Here is a 26,432-nt window from a genome sequence, read left to right as displayed (position 1 = left end):
TGGGTAGGAGTCGCCGGTCTGAAACTTCAAGCTTCAAGCTTCAACAATTCAGCCGCACCCCGCAAGCTGGGTGTTACTAATAGATCTCGACACAGTCGAGCAACAAGAGGACGGATGGGCGAGTGACTGGGCGCTCTCTGCCGTCTGCCGACGTTGCTCAGAACGAGGAAAATTATGAACATATGCTCATGAGCCTTGGTCGCGGTGCGGACAAGCAGCGCGTATTGTATCAGGCTGACCGGTTATCTTACAGCGACCGTCTCCTTTGCACTTTGTGATTGCACCGCGTGTACGAGAGCATGTCTGCAATGTACTAGGTCAACTACTGCATGAATACACTATTACAGCGTTGACATACACTACAACCTCACGGCCCGATCGCGGGCTCTTCAGGTTGAGTTCTGCCCCGTTCGGCGATTAGGCCTTCTCCCCATTGCTTGACCTCCGGGTGCCGTATATACGGGACGCTGCTATCGAAGAATGGCTGCAGCGTAGCCATACCATGATTGCGCTCGTATTCCGAGGCTAATAGCACAAGTGCAGTCATTGATGAGCGACATGCATCAGGCCTTGCATGAGTCGTGTACCAACCTTGCGAAGCCATCTCAAACCTGTCTAGATCTATCAAACTTTGTGAGACATTACAATGGTAAGAGAATCGAGACATCTTCAAACCTTTGACGAAACGTGCTTCATCAGTTTGTTGATCTTCATACTCCTGCATGTACGGCCGCATGTGGTCCTCCGAAAACAACGCACACGAAGAACGACGTACCTTGAACAGTGACATGATACGGCGCGCAGCAGGGCTATCGTGTAGCATCTCATGCACAAAGTTGTGCATGGCTTCCTGCAGAGACACGGGTCACACCGTAATTCGGAACGTACAACACTCAGTATAGCTCACCTCTTCGAGGCGCCGTTTCTCGATCTTATGTATGCCTTCTCGAGGGGCGATATCGCCCACTGCAGACATACCTCGCATGAAGCGTCAGTCCATAGCCTTGGTGAGCGGCTCACCTTGTGCTTCAGCGAGATCATGTACGAGACACATCATCACGCATCTTCGCAACGAAAGAGAGGGGCATCAGGAGGCGACGATCGAGACATGTCGTGCTGAGACTGACTTGGAGATGTCTAAGCTTGCATCTGACGTGCACATCGCGAGGATAGCCATCCTGTACATGTGGTCCGAAATGCTGACCGGTATAAGGATAAGACACAGCAACATGAAAACTGCATTTGCTATCGTACCTTTCAGGTTCGGGGACCTACTAATCCGGGGGCGTCAGAGACTCCGTGCACATAGCGCATGCGAATGCACTCAGACATTATGATCTACCCATCCCGTCCGCTTCTGTGTCTGCGAAGGCGGGCATCTAGCAAGACTGTTACAATTGATGGGCCCCAAGTACAAACCTTCAGTCTCTCCAATATATGAAAAAATGCGAGACGATCGACAGCTACATCGCCTGTGGACTGATAGAGCGGCGGGAAGACGCGCTTGCCAATGACAGACGGCGCCGATACTTGAGATGCATTGGGGTCCATTTGATAGAGTAAGTCGAGGTGCAGCGCTATCCCAGCCTCCTTGAATACCTAGGTACCTATGATCAGTGTGCGCGGTCTCATCCGAAAATGGGTTCGGAACAGGTGTATACGTACAGTAATTGCCACTGGCTCAGACTGTACGGGTAGACAGCAAGTGCACAGTGCTTGCAACTTTGTAACAGTGCTAGTGCAACTCGAACCTGAACGAACTTGAACAGACTTCCCGGAAGTTCGGCATAGAGGCCACCACGTGACACAACGTATGTGCATTGTGGTGCGCGCCTCCGAAATGGTACTGGCCCCAACCTTCCACCTTTCATTCGCAAGTGCCTCACTCAGCCTCAATAGCCTCTCACCGGCCCAGCTGCTCCCTACAGACGATCCAAACGCAACTCGCAGTATTGGACTGCCTCGGAATCAACACCAGGGCTCCATCTTATGTCCCAGGAAGACCAACGTGAGAGACTTCCATTCGCGTATCGCACTGCAGTGGCTTAGGACTCGCACTTGCAGTAACATGTCGAATATGCAGCGCACCAGCGGAACCGGACCAACCCCTCTTTCATCCATGCAAATGCTCCGGTAGCATCCGGTACATCCATCAAGATTGGTGAGCTCTATCCCTATAAGCTCGGCATTGGTAACGATGAGCTCGACCGCCCACAGCTTGACGACTTGGCTCGCGCACAGCAAGAAGAAGACATGCGACATATGCAAGTATCCTTATTCCTTCACGAAGGGTGCGTTGCCTCCGTGTCGTCTACTTTCGGGGGATTGATATGTGGTCCAGTTTATTCTCCGGATATGCCGGAGAGACTTCCGGTATTACTTCTTCTCCGACAGCTCTCCCGACAAGCATTCACTACAGTTGTGTTCTGTATGCGGGCCGTGATAGTCGCTGTCGTGTGGCTCGCACTGCTTCCGTGGGCCACGATATGGACGTGGAGGATGTATTTCGCTATGGGTGACACTACGTACGTTGCATTTCTACCCCAGCGTCTCCGCCTGTCTCACCGGGTCGCATTTATTGACAGCGCCTGGTGGATCAGCAATCGACCGAGACCACTGGATGACATAGCCGCTACCAACGCATCGTCTCTGAATGATACAACAAGCACGGCAGCTAGCAACACCACGTCCTTCCTTTCACATCCGATTGTCCGCTCCATCTCGTCCGACATTGTCTCCGGGCAGATCATCGCGTCCTTCATTGTCCTCGCTTTTGTAGCGATCTTCCTCCTGCGTGAATGGATATCACAAAATGCTCGTCCAGGAGTATTCGAACAAGGCGACATAGGTGATCTGGCACAGGGTGTTGTTCCGCAGCCCCCTGCTCAAGAACAGCCAGCTCCTCTGCCTGCCCCTGCCCCGGTGATACCAGGTGAGAACAGTCACGTCGCGCAGGAGCAGCCACACCGCCCACCAGATGATGACGATGGCGAGGCGCCAAAGAAAAGGTTACGTCGTGACGCGGGTGCCGAAGAAGACGAGCCTTACGTACGCCGGCCGACTCCTCGCTTGGCTCGGGACAAGGGCAAGCGAATCGATCGTCGGGTTGGCGTATCGGGGCACGACAGACTGCGTAGACGGCATCCGTTCAGAGACTCCTCAGAGTCCCCGGAGGATGAAATCGCTCATAATGATGCGACAGACGAACCGGATGACAGTAGTAGGCCGCCGCTGGATCTTCACGAGGAGCAAGCACGATTCACATTTCGTCCGCCAGACCAACTGTCCGGGAGAGTGGAACAGACAGAAACAGACGAAACGAATGACCTTGACCCATCGCCTAGTTCCGCTAGCACCGACATCTCATCGTGGACTCCCGTTTTCAGTCAAGATGTCGGTGACGACGTGGCGCCTCCAAGACCTCGATCTGCGAATCCTGACGTGCCTGAAGATGTGTCGTCTTTGATCTCGCCCATCGACCCTCCGACGCCTGTTGATATCTATGTCCCCAAAGACATGCCTTCGCCCATTCTACCCTCTGTCTCCTCCGACGTGACTCTATCGGATACCGAGAGCGACGTTCTCTCCAATGCAGGCCCCATCACAGCGGTCTCGACCTCTTCCACTGTTTCAGACATGTCAGGATCCCTGCGGCGTCCGCCATTGCCGAGTGTCACATTGCCGTCGCCTTCTTCTGGAGTACCGCCCTCTGCGAGTGCCTCCATCAGTCGCGGGGCCACGCCACTTGCCTCTCCTAGTCTAGCGACTTACAGCGCACCTGAAGAGTTCGAAGCGGGCCCTTCCAATCCCGCGGAGTACTTCGGCAGGAGTCCTTCCGATGAGGAGATGCGAACGGAACATAGTAGATACTTTGTGACGGAAGAAGACGAGGGCTTCGGCGCGGAGCTCGAGGAAGACGGAGAAGGCACCGAGCACGCGGATGATGACTGGTCGGAAGTTCGGGAGAATGGCGAAGTCGACATGCATCCCCATGAAGACGACAATGGACAGCCCTTGCAGCTCCGCCCGGACGAAGCACCTGCACAACCTGCGCTCAATCCCGAGGATGCACGCCGCGCTGTGGATGCGGTCGCTGAGATAGGGGCTCGCCTTGACGAGTTGAACCAGCAACTAGAAGCCATTCAAGAGAACCTGGATGAGAATATCGAGGATGACATGGATGGCGCTTTGGAAGGTGCGTAACTACCGATTAGCTTCGGCACTCCCGATTGCTGATTATACTGTAGCCATTGGTTTGAGAGGGCCATTGCACGGGGTGATTCAAAACGTAAGCAGATGGTCAAACAAGGGTGCAAGCAGCCACTGAGATATGTTACGCAGGCTGCGTTGATGACCTTCATCCTTGACGTGACGATCGGATTGGGCATCTGGGTACCGTTCACCTTAGGTAAATCGACCGCCCTCCTTTCGGTATGTATCACATTGCGTCGGATCCTGTCGCATGACCACTGACATATCTGAAGTTGGATCCTCCCCGGCTCCTGTACATCTTGCATCTACCTCTTCGGGTGATCCGCCTAGTGACGGACCCTATAGTCGATGGCGTAGCTCTCCTCTTCACCAGACTTGTTGTGCCGCCTATTCTTCGACTAATGCGTCTGCCGCTACGGCCATTATTGGGTGTGCTCAAATACGGTCGAGACATTGCCGGCACTGGGGCGGAGGCAAACAGTGGTCCGGTCAGTTTTGCGCCTTCCACCTTCATCCACAACGTCATTTGCTGATTATATGTTATAGGTTGAATCCGTGTACAGGATGATGAGGAGCGTCGGTGGGAGGATCATAGAGCAATTATCAACGAAACCCGAGCAGACTGCAACAGAAACTCCTAGCTCATTGCTGGACCGCGTCGCCGAGAGCGATTCCGTCGTCTTCCACTATATCGAGCCGTATTTCGCTCCACTGGGTAACAAGATCCGATTATCTTCGGAAGAGGCGAAGTCGACTTGGATGCGTCTCGCAGTTGGGAGTGGACCCAACGAGAAGATCTTCGCAATCCTGCTGGGTTACGCAGTCATGGGACTCTTACTGGCCTTATATCTGAATGTACTCACCATCGGCAACGTCAAGAACGCAGGGAAAGCAGTGCGGAGTGCCGTCCGACAACAACTGCTAGTGGTGAAGGTGTGCAGCACGTGGCAGTGTATGCTCACATTCGCTTACACCTCGACAGGTCGCTACCTTCATCATTGTAGAGCTTGTCATCTTCCCTCTTGGGTGCGGTGTGATGCTGGATGCATGCACCGTCTGGCTCGTGCCACAGGGCAACTTCCGGTCGAGAGCCGCGTTCTTGACATACGCACCCATGACTTCTGCCTTCTACCATTGGGTCATTGGAACCATGTTCATGTTGGTTATTCCCCTGTGCTGTCTCCTTGACATCCGCTGAGATGCCTACAGGTATCAGTTTGCTGTCCTTCTCGCAGGCTGCCGTGATATCATGCGCCCCGGCGCGATGTGGTTTATCAAGGACCCTCAGGACCAGAATTTCCATCCTATCCGTGACATACTCGAACGCCCAGCCCTGGTGCAAATCCGCAAGTTGCTACTCAGTGGCATCATGTATAGCTTTGTCGTCGCTGCCGTAGTCGGCACTGTATCAGGCATAATGCAGATGTTCAGTCGAACAGTCCTGCCCTTCCGCTGGAAGATCCGGTAAGCTCGTCAATAATTTAACAAAGTTCGAACTGACCAGGCCTTGTCAGGGAACCGCTGTCACCCGTGCCCCTTGATCTCCTATTTCTGCACTTCGTCCTGCCCTACACGATGCAGTACTTCCGCCCCAAAAAAGCACTGCGGCAGTTCGGCATTGGCCTATGGAAGTCCTTGGCCGCCCGTCTGCGGCTGAGCTCGTACATGTTCGGGGGTCGCTATCCTCTAGAGGAATATACGCCGAGACATTGGTGGCAGAAAATATTCAGCCCAAAGGCTGTCTCACGGTTTGTGATCGCGGAGTTACGCGACGGTACGTTCAAACGGGTCCCTAACAACGACACTGTTGCGCTGGTGAAGGATCTACCAGCGGTGGCTGAAGTCGACCGGCACGAAAACCCCCTTAATGACGAACAAGCACGCATCATCAAGGCCCAGAATGCGGAAGCGGAGAAACATAAGCGGAATATCAAGAAGGACTACACGGTTGTGTACTTGCCCCCACACATCAAATACCGTGTGGCTGCTTTCATCTTTACGATATGGATCGTTGGCTCCGTGATACTTGCCTTCGCATTGGGTGCCCCCATCCTACTGGGTCGCATGGTCTTCAAGCTCTTCGTCCCACACGACGTCCACGATGGCTATGCATTCATTGCCGGCTTTTATCTTCTTTGGGCTTGCTACCTCATCGCCTACTCTGTCGATCGTATGGACAAGCGCCGTCAGCGCAGGGGCAGCATACTGGAGCGTCGAGCCATATGGCCGCTCTACGTGTTAAAAAGGGGCGTCCTCTGGATGGCCCAAATGTCCTACATGGTATTGTTCCTCGGCATCGTAATCCCCACCCTGCTTGCCCTGGTCATGGAGTTCTACCTTGTCCAGCCAATACGACAGATCGCGCGTCCACCCCAGAGCAGCGTATCCGTATCGTCGACATGTGGGCTTTGGGTCTCCTGTACTCGAAAATCTTCCTCAGAGTATTGAGCATGCAGCCCGGCAATGGCTTCATGCATGGCATTGACCAGGTAGGTCACAAGCAGCGATCCAGATGATCCTCGTCACTCACTTACCGGGCAGATCATGCGCGGAGGGTGGACACACCTAGACCCTTTCCGAGCTACGAGGGATGTTATCGCTCCTCTGACGTTCGGCTTGTTAGGCATGCTTCTCTTCCCCGCTGGAGCGCTTTGGGTCGTGCAAAAGCTGTTCGGGCTGCCTCTCGGAGACGATTTCCTCTGTAAGTCTCTCGTGTCATGTTCTCATTTGTCGCTAATCTGTTCCCCAGTCCTGCACGTCTACCCGAGCATCTTCACCCTGGCTGGCTTCGGGCACACAGTGCTGGTCGGGACCCGCGTCCTTGGGTCATGGTCTCAGGGCATCCGCGACAAAGAGTTCCTCGTCGAGATGCGACTGCAGAACCTCGAGTCAGAATCGAGTAATGGCGCAGATGCAAAGCAGCCCGATAAGCCATACAAAGAGACACTGGTCGCACAAGAACAGATGCAGATCGATGACAGAGATGACGCCGAAGCTGCACTCGGGGTCAGAGAGGAAGAGGAAGAGGAAGAGGACTGAAGCCTATGATCTGCACTGACTTATTATAGCATTTCATCATAGTATTAGTTCTTGTATGTAGCATCGCACCCAGATCCCCCCGCTATCGATGTCCCATCGCAGAGAGAGAAAAGATGAGCGGACTGCATTGGGTATCATTCTAAGATACAATGATCTACATTGGTTTGTACAGCAGGTGTAGTAGATATAAAGTAGGAATTGTACAAAATAATCGTCAACTTCTCAGCAAGTTGCACGCGTCCGAATGGCCTCCGTCCGACATACTCCAGATACGTAGCCAGCATTAGAAGTCCTCGTCTTCTTCAAGGTCTGCCGCCCACATCTCCGAGTCTGTCGTCTCGTAGTCGTTGTCGCTCTCGCCCTCAGGCACCAGCATCCACGCAGTCCATCCGCCGTTCCTCTCCTCTCTGACCTCCCACCGCTCAGGGCGTTGATGCATGTCCGAGGTGACATAATCGATGTAGCCCTCCCCTGAATCATCTGCGGGGTGGAGGCTGATGTTCCACCGAGGTAGACGGTACTATGGTCATCGACTCGCGCGCACAGGCCGTGTTCGTGCGTGTACGACATTCGGAACGTGTCGATCATCTGGAGCGTAGCGCCACGACGGAGCATGCGGAGGTCATGCGCGTCAATGCCGTCGAATGGATAGTCGTCGGCTGACGCGTACATCACAGGCGGCGCCCAACGTGGCCGCTCGTAAGGGCCATCGTAATGCTCCAGGTCATCGGCGGTGCCGTATCCGTCAAAGGACCAGTTGTCGTCGTCCTCATCGTATTCTTCGTCATCGAAGTCCTCGTCCTCATCGTCGTCGTCTTCGTCCATGGCCCAGTAATCGTCTTGCGACTCAGGGTCTGCGAAGATGCCCTCCCAGGGATCGTCGTCTGGTGGGGGCGTCGAGCGGCGAGGTGCACCTGGTTGTGCTTTGGCCTTCTCCAAAGCCGAAGTTAGGGATTTCACAAGGAACAGAGGAATGGGCCGGTTGGTGACTGCCGTACGACAGCACGGGCACGTCTTCTTGCGGTAGATAAGTGCGTCGGGTTCGTCCTCATCGTACATCTCGTCTTCGCCCACAGGCGCAGAACGGAACCATTCCTGTAAACAAGTCTGGCACAGTACATGACCACAAGGCGACAGACTAAATTTCACCCAATCAATGAGTGCTGTGATGCGATTAACGACTGAACATACCCATGTGGTCTCGCGAGAAGTTCCATGCAAATTTGACAAGAGAGATTCGTCTCAAAGTTTGTAACAAGCTACCAAACTTTGTCAGAGGTCCTTCGAGAATTCTGAACAATCTCGACCCACTTCTTCAGACTTCTTCGATTGAACCTTGAGTCTGTCCATCTCTTTCGTTTGCTCCTTCTGAGACTGACGTAGAGTCGGTCAGTGCGGCTATGCGACAAATGTACGGTGGACTCACTTTGGTCGAGTTGGCAACTTCCATTCGCAGCTCATCAATGACCTGAAAAAAATCAAGTTGGTCGCATGCAATGACAAGGGAATTCAGTGATGTGTCTCACTTTGCTCTGCTTATGGATCGTCTTCTTGGACATGTGCATTTGCTTCATAGACAATGAGCTAGATACAACAAGCAGTAAGGCAAGGCGCACCTTCCGAAGGCTCTCAATCTCGCGCTTCAAACGAGCGAACTCTGTGCTATCAAACGTCGCCACAGGTGTCCCGACGTCTACGTCCTCCCCCGGATCCGGAGTTGTTGTCCGTACACCGCGAGGGTGGTTGTCCCGAGACTTTGACCGCTCTTTCCTCTTGCTTCGGGTATTACCGCTCGGCGCAGCGAATTCTCTCAGAATACGAGTGTCCCCTTCCTCCACAAACGATGTCTGCGGTCTAGCCTTCGCTTTGCCTCGACGGCCTCGATCTGGCAGGACCTCCTCGATGGAGGGCTGCGTTACGGGTTCATTGATTGATGGAGCAGATGAAGACATGCTTTTCCTCTTCCTCCGCTGGTTGCCCGACTCAGCAGCCATTAGGACGGCTGGGATTTCCTCTAGTATACGCGCGTCCGGTGAACGCGACTTGCGCCTCCGCATGTTGCTGGTCTGCGTATGCTGTGTCCTATTCTCTCGTTGTCTTGCACTGGCCGTTAAGCGGCGATGGGAGGATTGCGTAGCTGTGTGAGATGATGGCGGCATGCTGGGCAGGATGGGTATCAGTCAGTACGACGCTTATTCCTTGTCCCCTTCGCGGCATTACCTGGTCAATGTCGCGTAAATTCAGCCAACCGTCGAACGTACGTATAGCAGCGGTGGGGATGGTGGGGATGGTGGCGGTTGAGGACAAGCCACTGCAGTGCATGTTCGCTGTGACCATGCACAATAGTCACGACGACGCGTGAAGTCACAATTTACGCGCACGTGTCACGCGTTTCCCTCCTACGGCGAAGCGCTGAAGCCTGAGGTCGATGCTTCAGGCTGTCGTCCGCAAGAGTGCCTTCTCCAAGCAAAGTCACTTTTACATCCTCCTGCACTATCGAGCCACAGTCGGTTCACAGCACTTGAGAGAACACTACTGCTTCAGGCCAGCATCGACGATGTCCGAGGCCACAAAACCAGAGGCAAAACGAGGAGGCAAGAACCAAGGTCAGCGTGGGCGAGGTGGGGGTTCGGCCAAATTGCGAGGCCTCCCAAAAGACTCCCCCGAAGTGCGCATGTCGAAGACGCTCTCTTGGGTGTTGCGCCACGGCTCGCAGGCCGAGGGGCTCGCCATGCGCCCGGATGGGTATGTACGCGTTGATGACCTCGTACGTTCAGTGTCTTCGCTCTCGGATGCACAGCAATATGCATGACCCCGAAGTAGTTGCAAATCCCAAAGATGACTCTCGACAACTTACAAGGAATCGTCGAGAACGATAGCAAAAGCCGCTATCATTTGAAACGCGAGACAGACGAAGGTGTTGAGCCTCCTAAGGAAGTCTGGTGGATCCGGGCAAACCAGGGTCATTCACTAAAGGTGGGACGCTCATGGCACGCAATTGGACGGAGATCTTATTTGACGCAGGAGGTCAAACTGGATCTGCAGCCGGTGGTATCAGCAGTCGATATCCCTACAGGGATCGCTGTACACGGCACCAACCGCAAAGCTTGGGAACTCATCCGTACGTAGTAGTGATTTCTTTATGTTGACCTGATCTCTCAGATTTTCTGGATCCCGTGCAGGAGAAAAAGGTCTCTCGAAGATGTCGCGCAACCACATACACCTGGCCCAAGGTGTACCAGGCTCTGGCGTTATCAGTGGCAAGTGTCCAATGTTGCCTCTGAAACTAGCCAACTACTAACATCAACCCGATACAGGCATGCGTAACTCCTCGCAGATCCTGATCTACGTCGATGTGCAGAAAGCCCTCGATGCCGGTATCAAGTTATTTCTGTCTACGAATGGCGTTGTCCTCACCGAGGGAGACGAGAAGGGCTTCCTGGGTCCCCAGTTCTTCGCGCGCGTGGAGACTGTCAAGGGCCAAGCTTTGCCGGGCTGGGAAGCCACGCAAGCTATACCCCGTATCCAGGAAGTCAAAAAGGCGGAGGCTACGGCAAAGGACACATCGACGGCAGACGTAAATGCAACAGCTGCTGGTCTTGTAACGGGTAATATATAGATAGAAGTGACCAGTGTCTTATCCTTCTAGGTTGATAATCCTCAGTAGCGCGTACTACGATTCTTAGCACAGATGTTTGCAAGACATGTTCAAAAGCGTATACGATGCCTGAGGCCGTCAATGTCCTCGTAAGAGAAGGCACCCTCAGTTGCGCAACTTCAGGGCATTCGTTGAAATAGATCGAGCGGAATTATCTTTACGCTAAGCACGAAGTGTATTTTAGGTCAGTATGCCAACAGTATCATAGTACGGTATTAGTCTAGAGAAGAGGGCTCTCGATGATGACCGTCAGAGTCAAGAGAATGACTTCTTGGTGCACCATTCCCAACGCGCCCCACTTTAATCTGACGATTGGTCGTTAAGTAGCCATCCAAACTTAAGGGGTTTGTTGCCCTGAGCGGTCGTTGACCTGTCTGGTTGGCTTGCAGAGGACTTTGCCCTACGAGACCGAGATGCGGATCCTTCGGAGTCATCCTCCGTTGTAACCCCAGAACGACCGTCATCCCGCAAGGTACGCGACCAGTTGTCACTCGAGCTACTCAGGCTTCAGTGAGTACGACATATGACACGTCTGCGCGATTGTGTGGCTTACCTCTTCTCTCGCCTTTCCCGCGCCCTTCGCAGTGGATAGACGTCGCTTTTCTTCGACGCCTCGGATGACGTCCGCGATATCTTGGTCGCCCTTGGCGTACGATCATCATCGACAATGGACCCAGCTCTGCTATTGCTGACATGTGCTTGACCAGTGCTGTCCCAACGTACCTCTGGGATTGGCCGCGGACTCGGTGGCTGCTGCGGTCTGTGGATCCCATCTGCTCCCGTTTCTCCCAAGTCCGAGTGGTCTGTCAACTTCTGTGCAGTAGAGCATTCGGCCCGCTTTCGTCTGGGCTTGGGCCTGGGTTTGGGGGTTGACCCACTGGTAGACGGTGCGACATCCGACACGGCCATCTCGATGTCAGAGCTCGCTGTTATACTACGCGCCCGAGACTGGGAACGCAGTACTCGACCAGGTCCGTCTCTGCTGCGAGGGCTTGGAGGTTCGTCGCTGGACGTTGCTGCGACGACCATCGCGCTGGCCTCGGAGTCAGAGTGGTCACGACTACCTTTGCTCCTCGCCTTGCCCTTGCTCCTCGTGGAGGGTTTGGAAATTGCCAATTCCAGATCACTCTTCTCGCTATCGAGTTGAGCGGCCACAGTATCGAGTTTGGCCCTTCGTCTCGGCTTCGGGCGACCGTTCGACGACTCCGCGCCCTTTGGTAACGCCTGGAGCATTTCCTTTTCTATTCGGTCTTCTACTTCGAGCTCCCGTCGCCGTGCTTGAGCACGCTTCATGATGATCCGTTCGCCCTGGTCGACCGCGTTCGCACCCTCGGCTTGGTCATCCGGGAACATTGCGACGCCATATTCGGCGCTGTCGCGCAGCGTCACGATCGCCTCGTCCCGCGTCTGGCCCATGTCTTCCATGATCAAGGAGACGGCGGCCTCGGGAATGAGAATGAGCTGAATGAAGTCAGTCGGATTCAGGGGAAGAGTGGAGTCGGGGGGAAACGACGCAGGCGGGAACATGTCGTACATGGTCTGGTGGATGATCACGTATCCGAGTTCGCCATAGCTGGTTCACCTGGATGAGTAGCATACGACGACGGAACGTATACACACTCACTAGCCGGGCTGTGTCTTGCTGAAGTTCGCGAGCTGGCCGGCAACCCCGGCGGTCTTCCTTGACCCACTCTTGCGTACGCTCTTCACGACGTCTTGCCAGAAGATACTGCCCTTTCTCGGTTTATCGGCCCATATTTCGATGTCATCATCTTCCTCAGCGCCATCTGCCCTGTGTGCACCTGGCAGAAACTCCTCGTCGACGTCGTCAATGATCTCCTGCAATCGGGGCTTGAGCGCCTTCACGCGCGGGGCAACACGGTTCCAGTCAATGTTCGTGGGCCAGCCGCGTGCTTGAGCCTTGGGTACCTGGTGGCTTTCGAACCGATGTCGCTGACAGACGCTGACGAACATGCCTAGGGGTGCACGCAAGCCCAACGGATTGGTCGGACGAACATCGCGGACGGATGCACCGCGGGCCGTGACGATGAGAGATTCAAGATGGGGTGAAGGCGCTAGTGGGAGGCGTTCGTCGCACCACGGACAGAGTGTATGCGGGTCGACGTCCCTTCCTAGCAGAACTTATGTGTGGAAGAACTTGTCAGTGAATGGCACATCATGAGTAACCTTTAGCTCTTACCCATATCCTCATCGTCGAAGTCAGAGTCGTCATCGCGCAAGATGTCAACAAGTCTGCGCAGTGAACGGCAGTAAGATCCCGCGCCCAGTCTGCAACGCGAGCCATAAAGATTTCGTACCTTTCGCTGGGGTCTGCTCTTCGCTTCTTGCGTGCCCGCCACGCTTCGTCTTCTTCGAGGTCGCTACTCCGTCCATCCAAGCGCTTCGGAGGGGAATAGCCAATACTCTCGAGGAGCTGCGTCTGCAATGGGAACGGTTGCAGCGCTTCGTCGTCCTCCATCTCGACTTCAGTGCTGCTTTCGGCGGATGACATCACTGTGCCCTTTGCTACGTGGCTCCTTTGCGAGGATGACTTGGCCTTACTGCCTCGAGATTGCGAACTTCCCTTGGCTGGAGGCGACGAAAGCGGTGACAGCGGAGGGAAATTGTCCCGCTGGCTTGCTGTTCTGGACATTCCTGACTTCTGAGAGGACAGGGGGGAAAGCATAGGAAAATCCTCAGACACTCTCCCCTTTGAGCCTCGCCGAGGAGAAGTCTGAGATGAAAGAGGAGGCAACGCAGGGAAGTCCGCGAGCTGCCTTGACTTCGCGCCACGCTCCTGCTTTGCCTTGCCTTTGGATGCACGTCGCGGGCGGTCGTCATCCGAGTCGTCCGACCTTTGAGAAGATAAAGGCGAGAGCGCCTCGATGGGGTTCGCAACCCTCTTTTTCCCCTTGTCCTTCGCCCTTGTCATCCCGCCTTTTTTCTTTCCTGAGACGTTCTCGTCTTCGCCTGATGGTGATGCGGGCGAGGCCTTCCGACGCTTGGCCTGACGCAGCGTCGCTCTACCACGGGCCTCTTGGTGATCTGAATCGACGTCAACCACGTCCTGGACTCCTCGGGGCTTCGTAGGTGTGTTGGCACCCTTATATGCAGGCTTTGGTTTGGGTCGTTGAGACGTAGGAGGGCGGGGAGTTCTTTGTTCCGGCTCCGGGTCTGCATTCACCTCGTTGAAAGGCGGGTGTCTGCCCCGCGCACCGGCGGTTGCTTTCGACGAAGTCGCCACAGCAGAAATGGCTGTGTTATTTGCCCTGAGGGTCGTTGAGTACGCAGAATTTGAGGTACGCGACGTTGAGCCTTCCGGAGAAAGACCCCGCCTCGGCCGTGGCGAAGAAGCCCGTATGCCTACGCGGCCGACGGTGGCCTTCGTAGATGATACAGAGCTTTGACTGGACTGAGAGGCAGGGAGCGGGGTATCATTCGTGGATCTCTTGTTCTTCTTGAAGTTTGGTAGAATCCTCTTAGGCGGGAAGTTTGGGTGATACTGGTGGTGCTGCCCTTGTACAACGACACCATCGTCAGCGCGAGGTTCGGAACCCCTTTCGCGTTTGCTCGTATGAGCACCGGGCTCTGCCGTTCGGTCACGAGCGCTGCGACTAGGCGAGGGCGGAGGCGAACTCAGAAAGTCCAGTTCGTCGTCGCTCAAAGATCCTAGGGTGGTACGATGCGCGAAATCCTTGGTAGAGTGTCTGCCGTTTTCACGAGACTTGCTGGGTCCGGAGCTGCCCTTCGCTTGCGAGGCATGTGCGAAGTCGCTCCCAAAGTCCTTAAACCCCACGCCGCTTGACCGCATAGGTCTTTCCGGCATCCGTATACTCTCCGATGTGTCCGAGTACAAGCTGGTACCTCGTCCTTGTAGTTCGTCTTGGAATCTTTCCATGCAATGATCCACACCATATATCAGGCGCTATATGCAGGGCGTCAACTAACGAAAGCCGAAACCGATTGTGCGATTTTGCTACACACCTAGCCTGGGGTCGCCCACCTAGCAAGAATACTACCCGGGTCCGTACACTGGGCGAATTGTGTTCAGAGATAGAGCAGGGTATATAATGCTTCGCTTAGCGTGAAAGGGTCTCAGCAAGCTGCAAGAGGATGCTTTGAAGCTGAGTAGGAGGAGAGAAGAACACGGTCACGGTTGCTTCGCGAGGGCCTGCGGCGTCGCGACTCGGAGTAAGTGACAGGTCGCGTCAGTCACACAGGGTCGCGTTACGTAACGCCCGCGATTGTGACGTCGCGATCGCCGACTCGCGCGTTGTCTCGGACCGCCACCTTGCCGCCACATTAAACGAGAGGCTGATACTTAGCAGCTCGGAGGCGACTCCGTGCAGCGCAATGGGCAGCGCAGACCCGCTGGTCTCCATCGCACAGCCTCCTGCCCAGTCGGTTGGTGTCCTCAAGCTACCCGCCGAGATTATATTCGAGATCTTGTCTCTACTCGACGTCTCGGACCTGCTTGAAGTTCGCAAGGTGAGTTGATCACTACTCTCGGACGGGCATGCATAGCGAGTCGGTCTGGTCGAAGCCTCAATAGCCGTGTCGGTCCATCTGCGGCCGAGTAGGCCACTTGGAAACGTACGCGACACCATGTTGTTGCTGACCACGCTGTACTCGCATGCATCCCCCCCAGAAGTGTCTTTCAAGTGTGGCTCATTACAATGGCAGACATGTATGGATATATGCCGGCTGTCCCAAGATCGATCCGTTTGGCTCAGGATGCTTCTCAGTCAACGGTCGCAAGTCCCTATACCCTCACCATATGATGGCGATCCTACCAACGCTACTCTTACTCTGGGATCTGACGTCCTGGAACGACTGGTGCTCTCGATATATTATACTGAACGCTCTTGGCTACTTCCTCGCGCTCCCCCGATTGCTTTGGGCTTCCCAGACCAGTCGGTCACTGCCCGTTTCTCCGAACAAAGCGGAAACACTGCTCTTTTTATGGAGGTTCTTGCCGATCGTTGGCTTCTGGCTATATACAATGAGGGTCTGCTATATATCTGGGATCTCTTCGTCAATGGGAACACGCCTATCTCGACCTATCGAAGAGCGGGTCTTGCGCCAGAAACAAATTGCCGCTTCAGCACGCAGTTGTCTACAGATGCTCTACTATCGTCTGCGTGCGCGTCGTTGAGTGAAGATAATACCATGTTATTCATTGCAACCGTTTCGTACGATCGTTCACTCAGAATTCATGGGCACCTGGTTAACAAGCACCTCTCAGACAACAAGATATCACGGTCTCAAGTATGCAACTACCCCCACATTCGGACTCGAACGTGACTGGAAGTGTCGAGCTAACAGTCCATACAATACGAGTGTGGAAGCTGCCCAACCCCGCCCTGTCGGTTCGCGCAATCCATCCGGCTTCCAACTTCGCGTTCTTCTCCTATTCGGACACTCTTGTGCTACTCCAGTGGGACTACGGGAAGGTGTGGCAACTGCAGACAATTGATCCGGTGAATGACGAAGACTTCGTAAGTTGCATTCTCATAACGCCTATACGTTGTCAACGCTCCTGATGCAGATCTAACTCGCCCTTTCTTCAGTGGACTGGTGTTATTGCCGCGAAGTTCATTTCGCCACGCCACATACTTTGTTTCAAGACACATGACGTGGAACTGCTCGCTTTGCCAAACACATTCTCGCCCAACACCGGTCTATCCAGCGGCTCCACCTCCGGAACAAACGTGTCTCACGGTCTTGTTCCAATCAGAGCCTTCTCCCACTTCTTCCCTGGGCTGACCTTCAGAGGCGTCTCCGTGTCGGACCCAGAAGTTTCGTTAAGCGGTATTCGCGCAGAGACCCGTGTCCGGGTCTCGTTCCTTGCGTACGACATCCTACGAGGCCTCTTCCATTTCCGTGTCTCAGTGCTTCTCCCTCCACTCGCCGACACAAGCGGCGACATGCCAGACATCCCGCCACCGCACATGGCCGTGCGCCTACTCGCAGTACATCGCTTGGCACAGCTATATACGACTTCCGGGGACGGTGTCGCCAACGTGCCTCGGTCCAGGAGTGGCTTCACGCCCGGGTCGCGTGGTTTTGTGTCGGCGTGCTTCATGGGACGCACGGGCAAACGCGGTGTCTGGATCGAGCGCAGACGCGGCAGCATGCGGAGAAGCGTCATCGCGTTCAGTACTGCGTTGGATGCCCTAGACGAGGACGACTTCCTTGATAATGAAGTGCATGCTGCGCCCGCTGGGGAGGGGAGCCGTTTAGACAGCGAACTGGAGCAGCAGGACTGGACGTTACAAGGCGAGGCGAGGACGATCGACGGACGGGTCATCTATGAAGTGAATTCCTACGACCTCCGAGGTGTGCGTTCAGTGTTGACTGCGTCTGTCACACCGCTGAAGCGACTACTCAGACGATATCACGCATTGCGCGTTCGCTGAAGCCATGGGCACAGTAGTGCTTGGCAACCGCAAGGGAGATCTCAATCTACTATGAACGGTAACCTCATCGTAGACGACTCGAGGATGACACGATCTCGAAGCAGCTTTACCCTGATCCTCTTGCAGCCTCAGTCATAAAGACTGGGGAAACCCCGGAGAACAACATGACAGTGTCGATTTCTAATGCACAGAAGTTGCTACAATTTATAAGGCAGGATACAATCTAGCTTCAATTTTAGACACGAGAGCCGTACACATCCTTCGCCTCGACACCACCCTGGCCTTTGCGGATGTTGGCTTGCGCCCACCTGCAAGGCAAGGTCGGTCAGTTCTACTTGAAGCACTAGATACGATAGGATACCCACTTTTTGATACGGATCGACTCAATTTGGATGAACCCAGTGGTGTCCGTAGGCTCAAACCCGCCGAGCTCGTCCATAGAAGATTCCCTCTCGTCGTAAAGACCCTAAACAAGACAACATTAGGCCTGGTCCGCTGCATGAAGCCACAGAACATACCTCATCGGATGAACGGCCCTCGACGAAGACGTTGCCCTTGTACAGTTTGAGGCGCACGACACCGTTGACGGTGCGCTGGCTAGCCGGGATCGAAGCGATGACAAACTCCCGCTCCGGCGTAAACCAGTGCCCGTTGTACAGGATCCGGCTGAGCTCGATCGTCGTGAACTGGTCACGGAGCGCGCGGACGTTCCGGTCGAGCGTGAGGCCCTCGATGTCCATGTGCGCGACGCGCAGGATCGTCGCCGCGGGCGACTCGTAGCAGCCGCGAGACTTGACGCCGATGAAGCGGTTCTCGACGATGTCGATGCGGCCGATGCCGTGCTTGCGCGCGAGCGCGTTGAGCGTGAGGAAGACCTCGACGGGGTCGGTGTATTCCTTGTTCTGCTCAGGCACCGTCACCTTGACGGGCAACCCGCGCTCGAACTGGATGGAGATGCGCTCGGGCGTGTTGGGCGCCTGTTCGGGCGCGGTGGTCAGCTTCCACATGTCGGCAGGGGGTGTTGTGTCTGGATCCTCGAGGATGCCCGCCTCGTAGGAGATGTGGAAGAGGTTCTCGTCTGTCGACCAGGGCTTGGCCGCGGTCTGCTGGACGGGGATCTGCTTCTCCGCTGCGTAGGCGAGGAGGGCTTGACGACCTGCAAAGCGGTGGTAGAACTCTGCGAGGCAGCGGTGAGCTTTGGTGCGGATATGTGGCATCGCCTGCTTGTTACGTACCAGGAATCCGCCATGGCGCGATCACCTTGATGTCCGGCTTCAAGCCGTAAAACGCGAGCTCGAAACGGACCTGGTCGTTACCCTTGCCCGTGCACCCATGGGAGACAAAGCTGTGTCATGCATGAATACATGCGGCTCCCCTGTATCCAAGCAGCTACTTACTCGCAGCCTTCCCTGTCAGCAATGGCCATCATGCCACGAGCGATGACAGGCCGCGCAAGCGATGTACCGAGCAAATAGACGTTCTTCGCAGAATCAAGTGAGTTCGTTGCACAGGTGAGTCACTTGTGCGGGTTCACATACCTCATAGATACAGTTCGCCTGGACGGCAGGATATATGAGTTCCGTCACGAACTCCCTCTTAAGGTCCTGCGCAACAGGAGTGAGCATTCCAAACGAGTGAAACGACAGCCATTGAAGCAAAATCGTGAAAATGCTTTGCTTCAATACGATCCCGGCGCCAGAGCCCAAAATTTTGTCACGCAAAGGTTAGCTTTGCGTTTTCGCGGATTTGGCGTGTCCGATAGCTCTGAGAAGGCCGATGCCTCACGCTGTTGGCGCGACGAGCAACAGCCAGATAACTGAATCTGCAACGACATACCTCGAGGAAGAACTTCTTCGCACCAACAGCCAGAGCCTTCTTGCGCGCGGCTTCAAAGTCCTGCAAAAGCCCATCAGGTCAGGTGTTCAGACCGATCGAAAATAGATATAGCTGACCTCCTCTTGGCCAACATCCGCCATGAACGCGTAGACATCGTAGCCCTGCTCGATCAACCAAGCAAGGATACATGAGGTGTCTTGCGGTGGTGTCCAGACACATCAGTCGCGGGCGTGATCATTCAAAGTTGCATACAGACTTACCAAGACCGCCGGAGTAGGCCAACAAGACGCGTCCCTTCGAGGCAGACATGGTGGCGAATGCGAGAGGAGCAGCCTGCCGCCAAATTCGATCTGCAAAATGACTCGGGCGGTCCGAAGAAAGGCTTCTCCCAGATCTCTGTCTAGATCTCTCTAGCTGAGATAAGATAAGATCGAGCAAGGACATTAGACGCCCTTCTGTACCCAACCTCAGTGGAGCGGCTCCGAGCCGCGCATCAATGCTGCCTCAAGATACAGCAGACGACGCGATGGTCAGCTCGAAACACGACCTCACGACGGCGCTCGACACCTTCCGCCTCTCTCGGGCTGAAGCAGAGTATGGCCCTGCTGCGTATTCTCTTCGTGCCTACAATCTCGTCTTGCCGGACACGGTACTTGCGCGGCTTGTTGAGTGTGCGAGCGTAAAGAAGATAGGGTCTCTGGATGACATCAAGCGAGAGACGAAGTGGCCGGCGAGCAAGGCTGAGAAGTATGGGGGTGTGGTGTTAGAGATCCTTCTACGGTGAGTAGTTCGCGTCTGATGTCCCACTGACAGACTCGAGGATATCAGTCACTTTCCACTGGCACCTCCAATGACCACGACACCGCTTGCGACACGTACACTAGGTAGCAGTTGTAACTCAGGCGGTGCGTCTGGTTCGGGAATCGCGTCTGCCGTGACTACTCCTAATCGTGTCGTCCAGCCGCGCAAGTGTAGTGCATGCAAGCAACCTGGACATAACAGTAAGGCCTTCTCGTCGTGGTCCGGCCCTGGGAAGTACTCACCATGCTGCAGAGAACAGCAAGAAGTGTCCTCGAAACGCGCCACACCCTGGTCAAGGCTAGGAGACTTACTCTTAGTGTCCTTGACGGCCACAGTGCTACCGAGTTGAGGATGCAAATCTTCGGTGGAACTATCATTTCCATTGTTTTCTTGAAAAACTTTGGGTCCCTCATGCTGCGTCTTCTGAGTAGCCGAACTCTTCGTTCATGCCAGCGCGGCCTGAGCAACGCGCGACCGTCTTGTAAGCCATAGTCGTTCTCGATTTGATTGAGTTGACAAGCCTGTTCTGAAGGATCTCGCGCATGCCCCAATACACGATATCTTCGGCGCTGCTTGCACCACATGTGTATGAATGGTTGTGATTCGTCAGTGTGGAATCGCGGGTGAGTTATCCGTCTGAACTCTGCACTGACTCGAGAATGTGCGCCACCAATACGGGGTTGACGCGTACCGTCTATTGAACAAAAGCAGTTTGAGATGGGCGGAACCTGCATCACTGCCGGGTTGTTTCCTCGCAGGCGACATACCAATCCATCCAGCAGAGCGCCCCTTCGGCCGTACTGTGCCTATCACCAGGTCCCACATACTCGCTGTTCCGGGGGCGACAGAGACAATTGAATTGTGCGTGTTCCCTTGCTTCCAAGGCCCGGGATGATGGATCATTACGACAGCTCGGAGATGAGATGTTGAGGCTGCCTATCGTACGGTTGCGGTGCCTCACGTAACCCGCTTTGTGGACAGTATGTTCAGGGCCCCAAGAGAAGCCCGATATCAGCTTGCAATCTAGGTTTTCGACGCGTCACGTCGACGGAGCTCAGTCAAGACAAACTACTAATCAACTACTACTAATCATCCGACCCATACCTCCCATACCCCATTCAGTCAAAACAAACCAACTTACTAATGCCGCTCGTGGCCAGAGTCATCCTTGGTACGGTTCGAATTGACCTTCTAAAGTAGCTTGCAAGCATCGAGTCCTCCACCTCGAGCCCGGGGATGAACAACGTTGAACGTTGCACGCTCGCCGCGTCTATTATCTCAGGACACTCTAGCCCTTCGACAAGCTATAGCTAATCCATGCCAATGCTTGAGCTTGAGCATGCAGACAAGCAAGTTGGCTTGAAGTGTTAGTATGTGCATCCTTGTTCATTGAACGCAATGAGTATGGAGGGCAGCAGAGGAATCTAGATCGCGGGTCGGTCGATCGCAATCGATGTTGGGCGTCCGTCGAGCGGGGCGACGACAAGGTTCCCCGGCCGGCCGAACGACGCGTCAGTGCGCTGCTCGCCCCGCTATCTGTCCATCACTGCCATTCTGGACGAGATGACTAACTGCACCAAGTCAACCATCCCCCATATCTTCACGCCCTATATAACCAGCGGCATCCTCAACTCTCCCCTCTAGCATCCAGCCACTACCCACCTCGCCACCCACCAACGCCGCAATCCCGACACCCAAGATGAGCGAAGGTCTTTGCCAGCACTGCGTCAGTGGTAGGTGTCTTCCCGCGGCCGCCCCAGGCTTGGATGCAGTGTGCTTGGCTCGCAGAATTCCAAATTGACTCATTCTTCTGCACCAGGCGTCCGCCACGAGGGTACGCCCGAGGGTGAGTAGATCGCTATCTCAGATTGGGGCTCTAAAACGTGTATACCAACCGCCCTTTGATCTGCAGGCAAGATTGAGAAGATCGGCGGCATCGAGTGCTACGTCGCCACTCCCTCCGGCGACTACGACAAGACGAAGGTCGTCCTCTTCTTGACGGATGTCTTCGGTATCCCGCTCAACAACAACAAGGTACATCCCTTGCACCCGCGTCGCACTCAGGCTCGCTCGCTGACATCGGCTTCCGTACGTCAGCTGCTCGCGGATACCTTCGCAAGTAACGGCTACAAGACCGTCATACCCGACATCTTGAGCAACGATGCAGTCGCCGAGGACGCGTTTAGCGCGCCGGGCAAGTTCGACATCGGTGCCTGGTTCGCCAGCCACGGCCCGGACGTCTGGAAGCCCATCGTGGACAGTGTCGTCGCGGCGCTCAAGGCAGAGGGCGTAACGCGCATCGGCACGACTGGCTACTGCTTCGGCGCCCCTCCCGCGTTGTATTTGGCGTACAGCAACACCAGCGCCGTGACCGTCGTTTCGCACCCATCGCTGCTCAAGCCCGAGAGTTTGGAGGTGAACTTAAACAAAATGTACGCCGTCGATGGGAGGACGGGTCGCTGACGGCTGCACTTCAGAAATACCGCGATGAGTCGAAGGTGCCTATCCTCATCAACAGCTGCGAGGTCGACCCCAGTTCCCGCCGGACTTCCAGGCGAAGTCGGACGAGATCTTCAAGGGCTTCGCACCGGGCTATGAGAGGACGTACTGGGACGGCTGCACGCACGGCTTCGCCGTCCGTGGCGACATGGTAATCCCTCTTCTACGCGGTGTACCTGAGACATCTGACTTGTGCCCCCGACAGAGCGACCCGAAGGTGAAGGCCGGCAAGGAAGGTGCCTTCGAGGCCGCCGTCAAGTTTTTCAAGAAGCACCTGTAAACCAATTACAGTCTCCTTCGATTCCGCGGGTGTCCATATGCCTTGGGTATCGCAGAGCGTCAAGGACGACTCGCGACGTGTATGCCCGAGTCCAGTGAGTCGCTCTTTGTTGCACTCCTCCTTACTCAAGGCAGTGATTGATTATCGACGGGTTCAACCCCCTAGATATCATATCCATGGAAGTCTCAGCGAACCCACGTGTATCCGTAGCATTCAAATGTCAGTGTAGCTTGTGTTATAGTGTTCCAGTCCTGAAAGTTCGTCAAGAAGCTCGATGCATGGGACAGGTCAATCGTATTGTTGTGCGTCGGCACTGGCCATCAACGGTGCGCTTGGCACGACATTAACATTGATCATGAGAAGTTCAAGGAGGGCGCCTTCGAGGCTACGGTCACATTTTTCGACAAGCACTTGTAGTCGACGTCCTTGTCTACTTATCGATGTTCTGTACATGTTCCACTCTGCCAGTGCTCACTTCCATCCGGCGGCTGGCTCAACAATTCTGGCGTGCATCAGCACTAGCCATCAACGGCGCAGACTCCACGCAACGGTACAAGTGAGCTCGAGTACGCATGGTGACAAGATTGCCAATCGGTGCCGCCTCGAAGGCCCTCATCGTCTTGACCCTCAGCATTTGTGTCGTCAGCTGGCATACTACCACGTGTCTTTCTGATGTCCTGCCTCCACTGGTTGGAGATTCTGGGATGGTATACACCGTACTATAAGAGATGCTCAGGGTTCCTTTGCGATTCGCCCAACGGTGTATACACAGTACTACGTACCTCAATATACCTCGTCCATGCGAGTGTGGCATTTCCGCCTAACGAGTCCTCCCACCGATCGTACCGTTTCGTAGTATGACTCGCCATCCCAATACGTCATCGCCAGATTTAAGTGGTGTTATCGTGGTCAATGCCTAGACAGACGCCGCGCGACACAACAGTACTGGAGAAGCGCTTCTCCTGCAGCATGCGGCTGTCCAGTCGACCCAAGACATCATCCTGCTCCATTCTCGTCAATAATGCTCCAGGTCAATAGCCTTGTGATCCTTCCGAAGCCATAACACAACAGACATAGCTTGGAAGTGTTTCGAGGTGATGCGAGACAGGATGTGTGGGATCCAGGGCCATGCTGTGAAGGGGTGGCACAGCCACAACTCCAACCTCCACAACTGGTCGTGGCGTGAAAGGTTATAATGTCGCTCTGTAGGCACGAAACGATCAGTCAAGTGGCTCGAGAGAGAACTCAGAAGACTTTCCGACTGTGGTTTCAATTGTGCCGTCACGAACAGGAAGGCTGGGATCAACTTGAATATGGAGCGCAACCGTTGTTGCAGATGTGGAACTCGCATCCAGCAGAGTCTGGCTCCTACTGGTTGCCGAGGGTGGATCAAACTCGCCGTACACCCCAAGAGCGAGACAGCGCACTCGAGAAGCCCGGCTGATCTGTGCGAAGAGGTCTTCGACTGCTTGTGCAACCGATAGCACTTCGAGACCCTCCAGATTCGCACAGTTCAGCGGGAGAGAGACCGGGGAGACTTGCTGCTTCTGCAAACAACCGACATTGATGCACCACAAGTCCCTAAGCCCCGGGAGTGCTGAAACGACGCGGGACAGCTGTGCGACATTCGACAAGGTGACATTAGCAATGTGTAGAGTATGAACTGTGCTGAACGCAGCTAGGTAGCTGATGTCTTCCATTCGGACCGAGCCCGTGCTCCATTCCGCATCTTTGACGGTGATACTTGTGATGTTCGGAGCCTTGCCCACAAGCATGGCGGCAAACGTGCCCAGATGCCGAGTCGGTTGACGTTCCCCCGGCGACGTGCCAGATAAAACGACCTGCTGGACGACCTCGCGGAGGCGCGGCCTTTCGCGAAGCGTCTTCGAGAGAAAGAGGACATCCTTCCGGTCTCGTAGATGGATGCGTTGACGCAGGTGGTACCACGTCAGGAAATACCAATCTCGGCACATGAGCGCGCAGGATGTGAGGGCTAACAGGTGTGACTCCTCCTTCACATCCACATAATGGATATTCACCCCGGTTGCTATGTGGTCGATGACCCGTTCAGAGACCTCCAGAGGAAGCTGTGGGGTCGAAGGGTCGTGAGAGGAGCCCTCGGACATTGTGGCTGGACTGTGTCCCTTGTGCATAGTAAGCTATGTCACCTGCGTCCGGACAGTGACACTCACATCAACTCGTCTCCGTCCATTCCGCGGGATGGAGTACTACTACGCTACGGCGATACGAGAGAGCCGTCGCACCGATGGAAATGGCAGGGCTTCGTGCACGTATGCGACGATCACGGTAAGAACACGCTACTAATGAATTGTCTCAGATCGCAGCTCTCCAAGAGCAAGCATGATGCGACAGCACTCTACCTGACTTCCGGTATGTACACTGGCTATCAGAGACAAGCCAAGATACCTTATCTGGGTCGTCGATTCGTGACTCGGAGTCGCTTGTGACCGTTCAGCCCGGACTCACGACGCTACAATCTGGAAAGCACGAAGTCGGTAAGATTATCCGTTGCCGAACGCGGAGATGTATCGTACCTTGCGAGGACTCTCAGTGGCTGTTGGGAAGCGCTGCGAAGACTCGAAGGCCGACGAAGCGCAGAGAGCAGGGACAACAAAGGTAGAGAATATAGCGATGCGGCAACCGATACTAAGCAGCCCGCCGGTACGTACAATGAATGCTGATCAAAGGTGAACCGCATAGAAGTAGAATCAAGGCTGTGTAGGGTTATGAACCGAGGAGGGCCGCGCGGACACGCGGGCTGGCAGTGCCGCATCCAGTCCAGTATCAGCGAGAGTTTCTGTGTATTGCTGGCGTCTCTAGGATGTATAACATCAGTCCCTTCGGTCGCCTACACATCAAAAGATGAGCAACTCTATATTCGCCACTGCACCCTACTTCTAGTCCCCCTAGGCAGACCCTGAAGAAGACCGCTTAAGTGGGGGAGAGGACGGTTGGACATAAATACTCTATATGCAGGTCTATATATTCTCTTGGAAGAGAAACATCACATCATAGTAAGATCCGCTTTGAGCCCACTCTACTTCTTCTGCGCGCCAGGTCTGCCTCCAAAAATCCATCCGAACTGGATAGGGAGCATGATCTGGACGCCTAGCTGCTGGGCCCACGTCCAGACGGTTTGATGGTCCCGGAGGAACTGTCTTGCGACAAAGACTGCATCGAGCTTCATGTCGTCTAGGACGTGCTGGGCAATGTGACCTGTGTTAATGTTGCCGACGGTGGCGACGAGTACCTTGTCCCCGACCGCCTTTTTCACAGCAACAGCCAACTTCGCCTGGTATGCCTGGGCGGACATGTCTATCCCAATTCTCTGAGCGGGATGCAACCCACTGGAGGTGATGTCGATGAGATCCACACCGTGCCCCGCCAGTAATTTAGCGAGGTTCGCGGTGTCTTCGAGGCGCCATGACGGCTCGTTGGGGAAGACCTCCTCGAGCCAATCAGTCGCGCTCAATCTGATAGAGTGGAGAAAGGAAACACGAGTTAGCGGACGTGTCTGGGCCTCGGCAGTGTGTTGGCGGACTTACCGGTAGAACAGCGGCATCCCCTCTGGGATAACAGCACGCACGGCGTCTGCAATCTCCACGCTGAATCGCGCGCGGTTCTCGAAGCTCCCGCCATACCGATCGGTGCGCTTGTTCGTAATCGG

General features: G+C 54.9%; 10 protein-coding genes across 10 annotated transcripts; 5 read left to right on the top strand and 5 right to left on the bottom strand.

The window, feature by feature from the left end:
- Positions 1-20: 20 nt before the first annotated feature.
- Positions 21-1,746, bottom strand: B0H18DRAFT_983518 (HD domain-containing protein). Its single transcript, XM_048044622.1, has 12 exons — positions 1,666-1,746; positions 1,420-1,599; positions 1,331-1,363; positions 1,255-1,271; positions 1,128-1,199; positions 1,021-1,064; positions 908-966; positions 776-850; positions 676-718; positions 592-621; positions 359-525; positions 21-303 (listed from the first exon to the last, which is right to left on the bottom strand). The coding sequence occupies exons 2-11, from the start codon at positions 1,549-1,551 to the stop codon at positions 368-370; spliced, it is 663 nt and encodes a 220-aa protein (XP_047897841.1). The 5' UTR covers positions 1,552-1,599; positions 1,666-1,746; the 3' UTR covers positions 21-303; positions 359-367.
- A 243-nt stretch (positions 1,747-1,989) lies between these two features.
- On the top strand, positions 1,990-7,372 carry B0H18DRAFT_1196777 (uncharacterized protein; the record flags this gene model as incomplete). Its single annotated transcript, XM_048036082.1, has 14 exons — positions 1,990-2,008; positions 2,065-2,161; positions 2,218-2,291; positions 2,342-4,195; positions 4,248-4,288; positions 4,342-4,431; positions 4,485-4,643; positions 4,759-5,145; positions 5,195-5,370; positions 5,422-5,676; positions 5,727-6,552; positions 6,591-6,701; positions 6,754-6,913; positions 6,962-7,372. The coding sequence occupies 14 exons, from the start codon at positions 1,990-1,992 to the stop codon at positions 7,249-7,251; spliced, it is 4,539 nt and encodes a 1,512-aa protein (XP_047897840.1). The 3' UTR covers positions 7,252-7,372.
- A 162-nt stretch (positions 7,373-7,534) lies between these two features.
- On the bottom strand, positions 7,535-9,410 carry B0H18DRAFT_1083056 (uncharacterized protein; the record flags this gene model as incomplete). The annotated part of the gene is made up of 6 exons (XM_048031615.1): positions 7,535-7,731; positions 7,758-8,389; positions 8,515-8,561; positions 8,678-8,719; positions 8,778-8,819; positions 8,868-9,410. The coding sequence occupies 6 exons, from the start codon at positions 9,408-9,410 to the stop codon at positions 7,535-7,537; spliced, it is 1,503 nt and encodes a 500-aa protein (XP_047897839.1).
- A 398-nt stretch (positions 9,411-9,808) lies between these two features.
- Positions 9,809-10,870, top strand: B0H18DRAFT_1115409 (KptA family-domain-containing protein; the record flags this gene model as incomplete). Its single annotated transcript, XM_048033259.1, has 5 exons — positions 9,809-10,018; positions 10,075-10,227; positions 10,276-10,372; positions 10,434-10,508; positions 10,569-10,870. The coding sequence occupies 5 exons, from the start codon at positions 9,809-9,811 to the stop codon at positions 10,868-10,870; spliced, it is 837 nt and encodes a 278-aa protein (XP_047897838.1).
- A 151-nt stretch (positions 10,871-11,021) lies between these two features.
- On the bottom strand, positions 11,022-13,538 carry B0H18DRAFT_903387 (RTC4-like domain-containing protein). Its single transcript, XM_048041474.1, has 5 exons — positions 13,228-13,538; positions 13,110-13,162; positions 12,534-13,050; positions 11,463-12,482; positions 11,022-11,405 (listed from the first exon to the last, which is right to left on the bottom strand). The coding sequence occupies exons 1-5, from the start codon at positions 13,419-13,421 to the stop codon at positions 11,210-11,212; spliced, it is 1,980 nt and encodes a 659-aa protein (XP_047897837.1). The 5' UTR covers positions 13,422-13,538; the 3' UTR covers positions 11,022-11,209.
- Positions 13,539-15,199: 1,661 nt separating this feature from the next.
- B0H18DRAFT_644146 (uncharacterized protein) lies at positions 15,200-17,564 on the top strand. Its single transcript, XM_048038924.1, has 5 exons — positions 15,200-15,397; positions 15,593-16,101; positions 16,155-16,407; positions 16,480-17,248; positions 17,301-17,564. The coding sequence occupies exons 1-5, from the start codon at positions 15,263-15,265 to the stop codon at positions 17,381-17,383; spliced, it is 1,749 nt and encodes a 582-aa protein (XP_047897836.1). The 5' UTR covers positions 15,200-15,262; the 3' UTR covers positions 17,384-17,564.
- On the bottom strand, positions 17,564-19,473 carry B0H18DRAFT_870652 (argininosuccinate synthetase; the record flags this gene model as incomplete). Its single annotated transcript, XM_048040110.1, has 9 exons — positions 17,564-17,636; positions 17,694-17,794; positions 17,847-18,505; positions 18,564-18,673; positions 18,726-18,808; positions 18,867-18,932; positions 19,165-19,224; positions 19,281-19,360; positions 19,425-19,473. 9 exons carry the CDS (start codon positions 19,471-19,473, stop codon positions 17,564-17,566), a joined length of 1,281 nt encoding a protein of 426 aa, XP_047897835.1.
- A 217-nt stretch (positions 19,474-19,690) lies between these two features.
- Positions 19,691-20,267, top strand: B0H18DRAFT_951958 (uncharacterized protein; the record flags this gene model as incomplete). Its single annotated transcript, XM_048042061.1, has 3 exons — positions 19,691-19,944; positions 19,978-20,069; positions 20,218-20,267. The coding sequence occupies 3 exons, from the start codon at positions 19,691-19,693 to the stop codon at positions 20,265-20,267; spliced, it is 396 nt and encodes a 131-aa protein (XP_047897834.1).
- Positions 20,268-21,664: 1,397 nt separating this feature from the next.
- On the top strand, positions 21,665-22,744 carry B0H18DRAFT_951957 (alpha/beta-hydrolase; the record flags this gene model as incomplete). The annotated part of the gene is made up of 6 exons (XM_048042060.1): positions 21,665-21,698; positions 21,785-21,811; positions 21,878-21,999; positions 22,063-22,380; positions 22,484-22,615; positions 22,670-22,744. 6 exons carry the CDS (start codon positions 21,665-21,667, stop codon positions 22,742-22,744), a joined length of 708 nt encoding a protein of 235 aa, XP_047897833.1.
- Positions 22,745-23,964: 1,220 nt separating this feature from the next.
- Positions 23,965-24,870, bottom strand: B0H18DRAFT_951956 (uncharacterized protein; the record flags this gene model as incomplete). The annotated part of the gene is made up of 1 exon (XM_048042059.1): positions 23,965-24,870. One exon carries the CDS (start codon positions 24,868-24,870, stop codon positions 23,965-23,967), a length of 906 nt encoding a protein of 301 aa, XP_047897832.1.
- Positions 24,871-26,432: the final 1,562 nt, after the last annotated feature.

This window comes from Fomitopsis serialis (genome assembly GCF_022376445.1).
Source record: "Fomitopsis serialis strain Sig1Antser10 chromosome Unknown B0H18scaffold_8, whole genome shotgun sequence".
NCBI classification, from domain to species: domain Eukaryota; kingdom Fungi; phylum Basidiomycota; class Agaricomycetes; order Polyporales; family Fomitopsidaceae; genus Fomitopsis; species Fomitopsis serialis.
This window is presented reverse-complemented; position numbering and strand designations above follow the sequence as displayed.